Consider the following 14079-nt stretch of genomic DNA (forward strand, 5'->3'; position numbering starts at 1 on the left):
AGCATGTAATCTTGGTAATAACTTAACAGTAAAAGTAGTTAATCACCATAATTTAGGTCCATCACTATATTTTGTATTTATTCGTTTGATTTTGAAAATTAAGGTAGTAAATTTTTATCCCCTCCCTAGACTCTTCAATTGGCTAAGTCAAAGCCACATTGATTGTAATATTGATTAACAACTACTTGTTCAGAAAAAAGAAAAATGAAAAAAACTAAATGACACAAGAAAAAATTTAGGGTGTGTTTGGTACGAAGGAAAATGTTTTCCTAAAAATATTCTAGAAAATATTTTCATGAAAAATGATTGATTTTATCATTTATTTTCCCTTGTTTGGTTGGTGAGTGGAAAATATTTTCTGGAAAATACCTTTTAGTGTTTGGTTTGAGAGTAGAAAATAATTTTTTATGCTACTCTCCTCCTCCCTCCCCCTTCCCCCAAGTCTCTAAAAATTCATACAAACCCAAAGAAACTAATGTGCTGATTTACTTTTTTACGCAGAAATAATGTTGAAATTTGTGTTCCATAAATATAAAAAAAAATTCTCTTTTTTAGTTGAAAAAGAAAGTACTCTTTCTACAACATGAATAAAGTACTCATGTTATTGAAATAAAAGAAAATACTTATTCTACATCATGTAAAGAAAATACTCATTTTGTTGAAATGAAAAAAATTTTTTTTTTTTACATCATGAAAAAAAAATATTTTTGTTAAAATAAAAAAAAATTCTACATGAAAAAAAAGTATTTTGTTTGTTAAAGTAAAAATAATACTTTTTTATATCATGAAAAGGCATATTCATTTGTTGAAATGAAAAAAAATATATCTATAATATGAAAAGAAGTACTATTAATAATATTTTTATTTAGGGTGGGGAGTGAGGTGGGGTGGGTAGGTGGGGCTAAGGCGGGGTGGGATATGGGGTGGGTTAGGGTGGGGAAGGTTGAAAAGGAGTTTTGGAAAATATTTTTCCTTTTTTTTTTATAGGGAAAATATTTTTGAGTTCATCATAAAACTAATTTCCAAAATATTTAGGCTAACCAAGCATGAAAAAATTAGAAAATATTTTCCGAAAAATATTTTACTTGGTACAAAATAACACCCTTAATTTAAAAAAAAGTAAATATCTAGGCAAGTGATTTATTTTTATTTTTCGGAAACTTATCTTGATTATCAGTTATTTTGCCTGCTTTGTTTGTCACTCAAGGGGGGAAAAAGAGTACTTGCAAAGATTAAAGAAGAGAACGCCGAGTAGAGACTTCAGTGTGTGCGACTCCCAGTGAGAGAGAAACAAGAGGATGTTAGGAAAAGAAGAATCGAACACGGTGTTGACGTTGCTCAAAGCCGGAGATCATCGGCCCTTCGATCAGATCGTCGCCGACTTCGTCTCCAGCTTCCCTCCCCCTCGCCAATTTTCTGCTTGCATCTCTCTCGCCTTAATCCTTGACGTAAATCTCCCTCTCTCTCTCTCTCTCTCTGTGTTTCTCTATCTATATATCTTTCTAAATGAGTAGAAGAGCAGTTCAATTGAAAAAATTAGGGTTTTGAATAAGTATATGATGCTAGACAAGGATTTTTGCTGCCCATTTTAGGGTTTTCATAGTTGGTGTATGCTGTGAGTATATTTTGACATCCCCATTTCGGTAAAGTTGAATATAACAGTTCATGCATTTCGAGCTAAGAATGGGTTTTCGATTTGGAGAAGAGGAGGCAATAAATTTTTGACCTTCAGAGCAATCCAGTTTTTCAATTACCAATTACAAGTTTTGAATATTCTTGAATCTAGCTGCTCTTTTCTTAAAACAGAAAGGAAAAAGAGCAAAAATAATATTACTATTAGATTTGTGGTTCGTTGGCCCCCGACGGTTGGTTGAACCGGGCGATAGCTTCGGGATCGATAGCTCAGTGAGGTATATCAAAAAAAAAAAAGGGCTGCAATTCTGATAGAAAACTGAGTTCTGATTGTAGTCCAAGCACAAAGTTTTGATTTGCAAGGTTTTTAAAAGCAAAAATAATTAATTTTTCTTAGATTTGTGTGAGGAATTTAAGTATTCAACTATTTGAAGAAATTGCCATCGGGATCCCCCGATGGGTGACCTAGTGGTCGAGAGTTAAAATAACAACCTTTGAATAGCAGAAGCTAAAGTACATGAATCCATACCATATGCCTAAGAGCTGGTGGAGAGAGTTTTCTGGTATCTGTGCTAGCGAAAAGTAGTAGGTAACTAGTGGATTAGTCGAGATGCCCACAAACTGCCTTGTACACCAGTGTGCAAGGCAAGGGGTTTGACTCGGATATAGGATTTCCGAAAAGACATTGCAATCAAGGTTTTTCTTGTTGGAGGGAATTGTCTTCCATTCTTTGGAACTTGGAAAAAGCAAGGGGTTTGATTCGGAAATAGGATTTCCTATGGTCCTTGTTTTCCACATTCAGACTTCATACTTTCTTTTTGGGTTCTTGAAGTGATAATCAAAAGTTGCTTGAGAATCTTTGTATTTCCTTTGTAACTTATCAAAAACAAAATAAAAAATCCATGTAATTCCTTTGTACCTTAGTCTTTCGCATCACACCTAGAAGTTTTCTTATATTGGACATCTATATCTCGTAGACGAGAAAAGTTTGGCAACTTGCAGCTATTAACAGCCTGGTATACCATCTTCTCTGCAGGGAAAACTTCTTAAACCAGCACAGAGATTAGTTGCTTTTGCAATTCTTCAGCAGGTTTATTCCTCACAAGAGCCTTCTTCAAACCCGTTCATTTCGTTGCTAGTAAATGTAAGTGCAGATTATTAATGTTCATCATGATTCCATTTGCTAATATTTTGTGTCCTGCAAATTGAATGGCTGTGAAGCCCTGTAACATGCAAAATGTTTTCAATGCAATATTAAAGTATATTCTCTGAAAGATTTGTGCTAAGAATTCTCCTTTTTTCTTGTGGAATTTAATAAATTATAGAACTGTACTCATGCTCGACTTTGTAATGTTAGGATGTCCAACAGTGTATAGCGTCTCATGCATTTACATCTTCAGCACTTTTGGTTGCTACTCGTGGTTCTTTTTCTTAATTAAGCAGAAGTATAGTAGAAACTGCTTTCTAGTTTCCACAGACTAAGGTTTGTACATCACGGTGATGGAAGGTATCGAGTTGAAAAAATGGGTAGTTGCAGGTCGGAAGAAATTTAGAGGTTCCCTTACTTTTAGGTATATCTTGACTCTTGAGGGAGGTGCAGGATGGGGCTACAAAGTTATTTATAGACATTACTAAGAGATGGCAGAAAGGCATTCATGAAGAAAAGGAACTAAAGGGAAGTGTAATGAACGTGAAATAAGTTGAAAAGTAAAGTGCAGCAAGTAGAAATGGTGAGGATGGCAAAGAAAGTGCAAGTGAAAGGGAAAGCTGTTGTAACTTCTGACTCTAGCTTTTATGATCTTGATTTAAGTAGAATAATACTCCTTTTGCCTCTTGTTATTTGTAGCTTCTATAACTGTCTAAATCCTAGAAAACCAACTCTAGCATGATGCTTTCCAGCAAAAGAAGAAAACCTGCAATATATACTAAGCTGATGCTTTCAACCTTTAGCGCAAGAAAGTGATGGAAGAAAACCCAAGAATTATTGCAGCGCTGTAAAACATATAAGATCTATCATGCATACAGGTAGAGTGCATCATTAATGCTTTTTTTTTTTTGGATAAGGTAAAGGAAGTGCATCATTAATGCTTAGCTGAGTGTAAAGAAACCTTTTTATGTGTCTATCCATATGTAGACTATCTCCGGTACACAATTGGGAAGTTTTCACTGTTCTTCGAACACATAAAAGAGGATGTAAAAACTCTGAGGCAGATTGAGACAGTTATGGAAGCTTTGTGGTAAAAGCAGGATCAGTTAATGAAATTTCGAGAAAATTAGCGGGATCAGTACCTTAAATTGTTGGACGAAGAAACTGGTTAATCAAGCTTAGTCGCTGATGAGATATATTCTTGGAAGCTGAGCAGATTCAGGATTTTCATTCTAACCAGCCTTTGGACTCAATAACAACAACAACAACAAACCCAGTATGTTGTTCCCAACAGGTGGGGTCTGGGGAGGGTAGTCTGTACACAGACCTTACCCCTACCTAGGCAGGTAGAGAGGTTGTTTCCAATAGACCCTCGGCTCGGAAAGGGTGAGAAGAAGAAGAAGAAAAGCAAGAAAGGAAGAGAGAAGGAAGAGAGAGGAAAAAGATGGAGATAAAGGATAAGTAGTACCAAAAAATATCAACAGGGAATACAATACCTGAGGCGGATAAGCCCACATAACGCAATAAAAATCTAAGAATATGAAGGGACAGCCCTTCGACTCACTAAAGTTTATATTATGATTTGGATATTTAGGTGCATGCAACTTGCTAACAGTGTTCAAGGGAAGGGGTAGTATAAATAGTTATATGTGGGGGTAAATTTTAATTGTAAGACTGGAAATTGTAAGTCTCTTGACATGAAAAAGCAAAAATAACATGACTTTCTGTGAGCTGTGCACGAATACAGAGAGTCTTATACTGCTTTGGTAGCTGATCTTTTGTAGTATTCACGAACTATCTATCTCATAATACTCTCTCCCTTCACATGCACCTCAAACCACACACTTAACAATGAGCTTTCATTCACTATGAATTTAGTATATCACTTTCTTTACCTGTAAGTTATAGCTCTTAAAAGTGATTTATATGACACATTCTTGCTTAAATTCCTTGATAGTTGTGATTAGATGACCTTTATGTCTTAGCTTTAATTATTTGTTTTGCTTATTTGCAGGCAGCCTGTGACGAAGAAGCTGAACGATGTGAAAGAGCTTTTATTCTTCAGTTGTTGGGCTCAGCCAGCTCAACCAGTAGCAGAGAGGTTTAACTATTGGTTTCCTGTTGTGTGTATAACGGTCATGTTTAGAGGGTAAAAAGGCCCTGGTTTTGTGCTCTTGCTTCTGATGTTTAAAGCTTAAAACAAACGGTATTTTGTGTAAGATCAGTTGTAAATTAAGGGCTATAGTTGTCTGTGATGGATTTCTTCAATCACAAGAGAATATAATACTAAACTATTTCAGCTTGTTATGATGATAAAATTGGTCATTTACTTTTTAAAAAAAAAAAAGAGAATAGGTCCATTGCTGCAGAATAACTGTTCATCCACCCAGATGGCTTACTGGGTATTGTGGTCACCTGTATGATAGATTGCTAAATAGAGTTTATTGTGTAGGCGAAATAGAGCTTTTTGTCATGGTCTTGTGAGTAGTACAACAGCTGCACTGAACTGATGGAAATGTTTCATCATTGAGATGGGGGAAAGACAGAATAGCCAAACCTTACTATACCTGCAGTATTAAAATGCAATTCCGTTCTAAGATGCAAAAGACACTTTGAATATGCTATATCAACATAATTTTTCTGTCTTTGCGCCTTTCCAATTTTAAGCTTGTCAGAAGTCGAAAATGCATTTTATGCCCTGTCCCGCTCAACCCCCAGACCAGGAAAGGGAAAAAAAAGTATATTAAGTCTGGTCAGTGTTATTTGGTTTATAATTCTGCTCAGTATGTTTTAAAGCATCTTAGTTTGTAACTCTAGTCAAAATTATTTGGTTTCCTTTACCCCGAGTGCTTATTTTTGAAGTTATGCCATATTAGAACTGTTTCAGAAGTAATACCTCATTGCAGGTTCTTAAGCAATCAGCAACAGATTACATGAAAATGTTTGATCCTTCACAACATGTAAGTGACCAATACTCTCATGTCATCTTTTTCATTACTGGTGGTTACATGTACGTTAACTTATCCTCTTTCATCTCAATTTTGAACTTCACTAGTCTTTCCCCCAACGAGAGCAGTTGCAACAGCAATATGGTAGCAAAGCTCTACCAGAACAGCTTCATTGCTTGTTCAGGAACAATTACGTGAAAAATAGCATTCCTGACCCTGATGTACCTCGTGGCTGTGATAGCAATTCATCAGAGTATGACTCCATGCTTTTATTTCTTGGTATTCTGTTTAGGTTACTACTTTATCACCAAAGACCCCAGTTCCCCCCTCTTTGTTTCTCCTTCACTGACCCACAACTGGAGAAGTTTTTTTTCCCTGTGAATTTTCCATCCTGGTATCTTAGTCTTGCATTGATAACTCAAGTCGGTCAATGATTTCTTATTCTTGGACATTATTTAATATTTAGCATTGGGAAATTTCAGGTTTGATCTTCTCCCTGGATCTAAACCTAAGATTGGATCTGGGGATGTTGATGAGACGATAACTGGATTGTTATCAAATTTGTCATTGGAAGGATTAGGACCTCAATGGATAAGGCCTCATCCTCCCAGGCTTCTTGTATTGGATGGAGAGGTAAGGACTACGTGCTGTTATGTCAACGGAATAAATTGATCAATTTCTGGAGTATGTTAGATAACCCTCATATCTGCTGCAGCTAGTGTGGCTAAACCCTGATTACAATTATGAGCTTCTATGGGATCATGGGATGTGTGCCGATACTAGCAGAGGAGCTGCAGTCAGGGATTTGATTGCAAAAGCTCTAAAAGGTCCACTTGCACCTGCTCAGCAAGAGGTGCATATGCTTCCTGTTGGATATTCCACTACATACTTGATCAAGTTCTATTATTATTATTATTATTATTATTATTATCCAAATGACTGATTCACGAAATAAAGGCTTTTTTTCCTGATAAGTAGGTCAATCTTGGCCTTTTTTCTTGGATTTCTATGGCCATTCCTTGTGGATATAATTTCATGATTGACCTTTATGAGAAAAATGTAGGGTTGCATACCAATGAGAAAAGTGACAAGGTGGAGCATATCCAAAGAAGGTCAAGTTTGCTTATTCGTATTTATTGAACCTCGGTTTTCTGGTTCTACTTCTCCACGAAACCCCAAAAAACAAACAAACAAAAAAAAAGATCTGGTGGTTCAACTACATACCTGGTGGAATGTTGTCTAGACTTTGCTAGTTTTGCAATTGACCATGCCGACTTTGAATGTTGGCAACGCTGGGCAAATAGCTGCTCTAGTAGATCCTAAGTAGGATAGATAAAGACTGGTACTAAGTTGGAGCTGCAGTATATAATTCTCTAAGGAACTGATGAAGTCTCATAGATGTTCAGCCTAATCTACATGCTCATCCTACACCAGAAAGTAAGCAAAAGTATACTAGTGCATTTGATCTTCAAATGAGTCAGCTTTATGTTCAAAAACGTATGTGATTCTTTTCTTTTATAATGTCCACCAGATGCATGCTGGGATAGTATTCCATATTCTTCTTTGGTTCCACCCAGACCTTTCCTGTTCTAGCTCCTTGGTGGTTCTTAGCATGACCAATCTGAGACCCAAAAGGTTTAGACAATACGCCATAACTGGGATGCTGGGCAATCCCAGCCTCTTCCCTATGTGGGTAGCTTTTGCTGCAGATTTGCAATCCTTGTTCAGAAGATTGTCTTGTCAAACAGGTTTCATAAGCCACTACGAAGAGTTAAACCATCTTATATGGTGCTTTTTTGGAGATCCGTTTTCAGCGCTAGGATGAGAGATTTCTGACCATATCCTGCAAGTAAGCAGAGAGTTGTAGCAAGATTCACAGTGAAGACCCTATTGCTCTGTATTGTCCAATTTAGCCTGTCTGCTTTGAGGTGAGACCGTGAAAGCCAGTAAATTGAGAAACTATACTATCCTTTTCAATTCCCAATAACTCCTGAAGACAATGTTCCTGCCATATTTACTTCTGCAATATCCAACTCTATTTCTGTATTCTGGAAAACGGTCAAAGGATCAATGAATCGTTGTTTGAGCTCCAGTTATCATGCGAGAAGGTATCCTGCAGCATCACTTGCCTTGCAGCAGATTCTGTCAACTAAACCATTCCAATTTCCTTGATATGTTTCCTGTTTCCATACCCCTAACTGATGAGGAGTTGTCACGCCAAGCATTCTGCATCCCATACTTTTCTTTCATTACTTTCTTCATTAGGGCCTATTTAAAGACTCATCTCCCGAAAACCACTTTCTTGGAGCCTTGGGCTATTCCTTCTCATTGGCTGTGACAGAGCTCCACCTCTCCAGCTGATACGCCCTCTTGTTCCTTAGTAGAACCAGATATCTCCTATGGTTAACCCGTCTCCTCTATTCTTTGCTGGCATAAGGAACAAGAACATGACATATCTTGGCAGATAGTCTAGTACATTGTTGATGAGGATCAGTCGACCCACCAAAGAAAAGTATTGCCTCTTCCAACATGCCAGCTTCCTTTCACATTTCTGCCCCATCCCTTGCCAAATGCCTCCAGATTTGTGCTTTTATCCTGAAGGGAACCCTAAAGATGTTGCAGGTGAGCTTCCTACCTTACAAGTTACAACCAAGTACTTTAGCCAAGTCCCTAATGTTTGGGAGTATCATTAGCTGATTATGTTATGCTCTTCATCCAGCTGTTTTTAGTATGCATCATACCTAACAAAAAAATTAATATCAACCTTAGATATCTCAGCTGCTCTACTATAACACATAGAATCAGTGTGTTGAAATGGCTAAGGTGTCCTGCCCATCACAAGTAGTTTTAAAAATCCTATCTTCATGCAGTACTGGTTTTGATCATTCTTCTAAAACCTTGCATAATAAATGTGAAACAAGAAAGGGAATACAGGTTTCCCCTGTCTCTGTCCATTTATGAAGAAAGAAAAAAAAACCCTTTAGGTCACCCAGTAGTAAAGAAAGAGAGTGTCATTGTGATGATAATAGAAACTTATCCAATTAATCCGCGTTTCGCCAATTCCCATATCTCTTGGCATATTCATAAAAACTCCAAATTTACATGACCATATGCTTTTTGTATGTGTAGTTAGGAAATAGGCCAAGTTTTTTCTCCGTATGTCAAGACATTCATTTGCTACTAAAATTGCATTCATCATTTCTCTCTCGCTGATGTATGCAATTTCTGTTTTAGTTTCTAATTTATTGACAACCCTTTTTAACCTCGATGTAAGTTGCTTTGCATTGATATTGTAAAGCTCGCAACCTGGCTTTTTCATCTGAAATTCTTTTAACTCCATGGAATATGAGATGCATTTAAGCTTTTCTCGAAAACCTCATGGAGATGGAAATCATTTATGGCCCTCGTTATGTCATCCTTCAACACTTTCTAGCAACTCTAAACGAAACTCATTTATTACCCATCTGGACTAGGAGTTCCTTCATCAGTTTCTTAGTAATATTTATATTATGAAACAGTACGGGAAAAAAGATTTTTTCCTTATATGATCGGATTAAAAAGTAACTTTGGGATTGTTGAATCACGGAGAAAAAAAAGAAAGAAAAAATAAACATATAACGCAATGAAACCGTCAATAGTATTTTTTAACTCCTCCGGAAGGAAGGATGGCAATTTGATCCTTTACTCATATGTGTAATGTTGAAGATTTTAAGAAAAGAAGAACTTCTTCTATTTCTATGTGTCTAGTTATATCTCAAGAACAAGCTACTTCTACAAGGATCCTATGACCTATTCAAATCAAGTAAATATCTAAAATATGGCTTATTCAAATGAAATAAGTCAAAGCTGTTACAGATAACACGAAACAAGGAAACAATATATAACTTATTCTAAACCCTATGGTTCACATCGGTTGCCCTTAGAATTCAGGTTGGGTAGGGGAAAGCCTCTCAATCCCTATTTGAAGGCGAAGATGATCGGTTCTCTTTTTCGAAGGGAATTAAAGCCTAAGGAGATAGGGCTCTTTCCAGACGAGCCGGTGTTCGATGGTGAACGAGAGATAGAGGAGCGCACTCTTCTAGGCCAATGGGTAGATCAGTGGTTGCGATGGCTCTCTTGGTATCACACCTCGGCATGGTCGGGCATGGAACATGTTCACAAGGATCTTGGCATGATGGAAGGCCTAGGAGTATCGTGGGAGCACGAGGGTGCATGTGGAAGAGTGGCCAAGACAATGCCAAGAACACGTCAGGCCATGGAAGCACAATCTTGCGCTATGGAAGGTTCTAGAAGGTTTCGGAGTGATCTAGGAGTTGGTGGAAGCTCCATGGAAGCACAAAGGAGTGGTGGCATCTTAGAGGACTCTAGAGAGTCATAGGAAGCTGCCTAGGTCGGCCAAAGGGGCTGCCATACAAGCTACAAGAAGCTAGCATTCTATAGAAGGTTCTAGAATGGCCTAGCGTGGCCTTGCCCTTGGGCAATAGGGGCTGTCCAATGCCCCACCGACTTAGGGGCCTATTCTACCGACTTTAAGGCTTCAAGAACTCTCCTATAAAAAGAAGGATAGACGAACAAAAGAGAAAGGTTGGAACCCTCGTCCAACCAAGATAATATCGATTGCTCGCCCGGCATCCGCCTCTTCACCCACCGGGGTGGAACGACTCTTAACGAGGTCGATGGACTTGACTTTTTCTTTAGCCTCTCGGCTTCTCGAAGCCGTGGGCCCAGTAGTGCTTTCTTAAAGCCGGTAACCTGATCGACGTAAAAACCGATCTCAAGCTGGATGAGAAGGCAAATAAAGACTAGTGAGAATAGCCGTAATTCAACGAGGCCTTGAATCAGTGGTTTATAGAGACAAGTAGTCATCTGCTTACGGCTAATCTGCTCTTCGAATCATATCTTAGAAACATTCCCCCTCAAGTTGGTTCGAAGATGTCACACATGCCCAACTTGCAAACTAGTGTGTGAAAGGATTTTTTGTTGACCCTTTTTGTAAACATATCAGCTAGTTGTTTCTCTGATGACACATAAGCAAGTCAAGACACCACTTATGATCTTTTGTTTTGATGAAGTATCTATCAATTTCAACATGTTTCATTCGGTCTATGTTGAACAGGATTATGAGCTATACTGATTGCAGCCTTGTTATCACAACACAAAGCAAAGTTTACCTTTTTTAGACAATCTCAATTCCTCTAGTTCCTTTTGTAGCCATAGAAGTTCATAAACACCCTGGGCCAAAGCTCTATATTCTGCCTCTGCACTTAATTTAGCAACTACACTTTGCTTCTTGCTTCTCCAAGTAACTAAGTTCTCTCCTACGAGTGTATAGTAACCGGATGTAGATTTTCTCTCAGCTAGAGATCCATCCTAGTCCGCATCTGTATAGGTTTCTACTTGGAGGTGGTCATGTTTGGAGAAAATGAGACCTTTGCCTAGAGTAGACTTCAAAAACCGCAAAATATGAAAACAACTTGCATATTAGAATCCCGAGATCATGCATTAGCTGATTTACCAAGTTGCCTGAATAAGCTATATCTGGTCTAGTGTGGGAGAGATAATGAGTCTTCCAACCAATCTCTGATATCTCTATTTATTAACTAACTCTCCCGTTCTTATTTGTAACTTCTGATTGCTTCCAATGGGCGGTTCTGCCGGTTTGCAACATGTCGTACCAGTTTCTTTCAAGAGATCCAGAATATATTTCCTTTGAGAAATAAAGGTTCCTCTTTTTTATCTAGCAACCTCAATTCCCAAGAAGTACTGCAATTATACTAGATACTTATTCTAAATTCTTGTGACAAAGACTTCTTTAATCGGGTCATCTCCTCTTTGTCATCTCTTGTCATTACTTTGTCATCAACATAAACTATGAGATGAGGGTGTGATCAATATTGCTTTGTTTGTTGCCGAAGGAGATCATTGCTTTGCAGAATCCGTCAAACCAAGCTCTAGGGGATTGCTTCAATTTATACAAGGCTTTCTTCAGTTTGCACACCTTTCCTTGACTTTGTTCAATATCAAATCCAAAAGGAATCTCCATATACACCCCTCTTCTTCTAAGTCTCCATGAAGAAATGCATCCCTTACATCAAACTGTTGTAAGTCCCATCAAGATTAGCTGCATGAGAGAGAAGAATTTTGATAGCGTTCATTTTAGCAACAAGGGCAATTGTCTCTTGATAATTCATTCCCCAAGCAATCATGCTTTGAATCTTTTGATTGAGCCATCATCTTTGTGTTTCACATGGAAGATCCATTTGCAGCCAACTGGCTTCTTGTCTGGTGGTGAAGTGATAAGTTCCCAAATTGTATTTTTTGACAAGGCTTTCGTTTTTTGAATCATAGCTTGCTTTCCGTTAGGATCTGCAAAAGCTTCCCACCAATTCTAGGGAAGAGACACAGAAGAAATAGACAACGTAAAGGCCCTATTAGGAGGAAGACAGAATTATAGGAGACTAAATTAGATAAAGGGTGTTTAGTGGTGCACGATCTGACTCCTTTTCTATTAGCTATGAGCAAATCTGACTCATTAAGAAGTGTAAATAACTAAACAATATAAGAAGGTTCATCTTCAGTACATCGCATGATGGTTTCTTTCTATTTCACTATGAGTAAGTTTTCAAATCAGGCTTATCCACAGCGTACCCCGGGAAGAAAATCATCCAGAAAAAATTGCTAAAATGTTGTCTACTCGCCGGCACGTGAGGCTGACGGTTGCCGTGAGTTGGACTTCTGGAGGTGCATGGGGCAGTCTTTGTCGAAGCTGCTTGTTGGGGTTTTGTTGCTGTAGAGAGAGAGAGGGAGCCTGTGGTGGTATTAGTTTCCCCACAGGCCACAGCACAACAGAAAGCTCAAAAATTATTGTGACACTAGGCGATGGAGAGAAACTCGACCTCTTTTTTCAATAATATTGAACCCTAGTGCTGCAAGGGAGAAAAACTCACCTCAAAAGACAACAATGGCTCTGATACCACGAAGATTTTAAAAAAAGAAAAAGAACTTCTTGTATTTCTAGTGTCTATTTACATCTCAAGAACAGGCTACTGAAACAAGGTTCCAATGACTGACCTATTCAAATCAAGTAAAAATCTAATCTAATATTTATTCAAATGAATAAGTCGAAGCCGTTACAAATAACAGGCAACAAGGAAACACTATAGGACTCTATTAATCTATGACTTATTCAGGAAACAATATTCCTAAAAATCCTCCTACAATCAACAAATTTTGCCTCGAAGGGTTTTTGAAGTTGTTCGCTTTCTTCTTCAGTTATCTTTGGAGTGTCTCTTATATAAATATACAGTCTCCACTTTGTTTCTGTTTGTATATAATTCTGTAGAATTCTACTATCGTCCGTCTTAATGTCATCTTGATCTCCTTAATTACTTGATTCACTTGTAACTTTTCAATAGGGTCGTAGCTTCCATGTTTATTAGTAATCCTCTGATATAACTAGTTTTTTTTTTCCTTTCTAACGAAAGATATGTAGAAGTATGTCTCAGCGAATTGGCTTTCTCGCACATGGCAATCTCCTTCAATTCTATCTGCAGATGCAGGAGTTATTTGTCTACAAGTTTCCTTTTCTTCTTTACTTTATCCAGATTTAGGATTTGTCGTATTAGGTCTGATTTTCTCTTTTCTCAGTTGCAAAGGGACGTGTGCTCCATTACTTCAGCTTGAGAAGCATTTTCAGTTTTTTTTTGCCTGAACATAATCTGGTATCCTTGGTTCCCTTCTACCTCAAACAAGCTCTGCCAACTTTGGACCATGTGTATGAAACTCTAAACCTTCATTCACAGGTTTACCAACTTCAATTGGGAGCTAATGTTTTCCTGGTGATAACAGTGAGCATAAGGGCAGTGTGATCTGATGATAGTCCAATGGAGCTGATTTTTTAATTAAATTCATTATCCCACTTAGTGGAAAAAGAAATCTATCAATCCTTGATGCTACTCTTGCATTGTCTCCTTTTTGTTAGGTAATTTTTTCACCAGATAAAGAAGGGTCAACCAATTCCAATCTTCTACCATTTCGAGAATTCAGCCATTGTGCTGTATGTCCTATTGTTGTTGTTCTTTCAGTTGCCTACTTGGTGGTATTATTATTGAGGTCCAACACACAGCCTCTGGCATTTGACATCTCAAATAAAAAATCCACCCTCTTTTTTCTAATAATGTTAGAAGTTAGAACTATATACTCTAGTAGGTGCCTGTCAACATTCTGGAACAAGCTTGACAACATAACACTAACGCTATAGTGGCCACTCGCCATAATTTCACCTGCCTATGCTATTTTATGCCATAAAAAAATTTAACATATCGGCCTACTTGATGCACCAAGATTACATCC

The 14079-nt window shown here is 37.8% G+C and overlaps 1 protein-coding gene and 1 long non-coding RNA gene across 2 annotated transcripts in view; both read left to right on the forward strand.

The window, feature by feature from the left end:
* The window catches only part of LOC109226817 (CCR4-NOT transcription complex subunit 11), an 18235-nt gene continuing 5312 nt past the window's right edge, over window positions 1157-14079 (forward strand). Inside the window, exons 1-7 of the mRNA XM_019391685.1 lie at window positions 1157-1448; window positions 2669-2776; window positions 4794-4880; window positions 5686-5739; window positions 5835-5980; window positions 6210-6360; window positions 6443-6580. Of these exons, the coding sequence (XP_019247230.1) occupies window positions 1299-1448; window positions 2669-2776; window positions 4794-4880; window positions 5686-5739; window positions 5835-5980; window positions 6210-6360; window positions 6443-6580 (834 nt within the window). The 5' untranslated portion in view covers window positions 1157-1298. The remainder of the gene's footprint in view (window positions 1449-2668; window positions 2777-4793; window positions 4881-5685; window positions 5740-5834; window positions 5981-6209; window positions 6361-6442; window positions 6581-14079) is intronic.
* LOC109226818 lies at window positions 6587-8170 on the forward strand. Its single transcript, XR_002068156.1, has 2 exons — window positions 6587-7164; window positions 7259-8170. It is a non-coding gene; the product is annotated as an uncharacterized LOC109226818 (long non-coding RNA).

Source organism: Nicotiana attenuata, chromosome 6 (assembly GCF_001879085.1).
Source record: "Nicotiana attenuata strain UT chromosome 6, NIATTr2, whole genome shotgun sequence".
Taxonomy (NCBI): Eukaryota; Viridiplantae; Streptophyta; class Magnoliopsida; order Solanales; family Solanaceae; genus Nicotiana; species Nicotiana attenuata.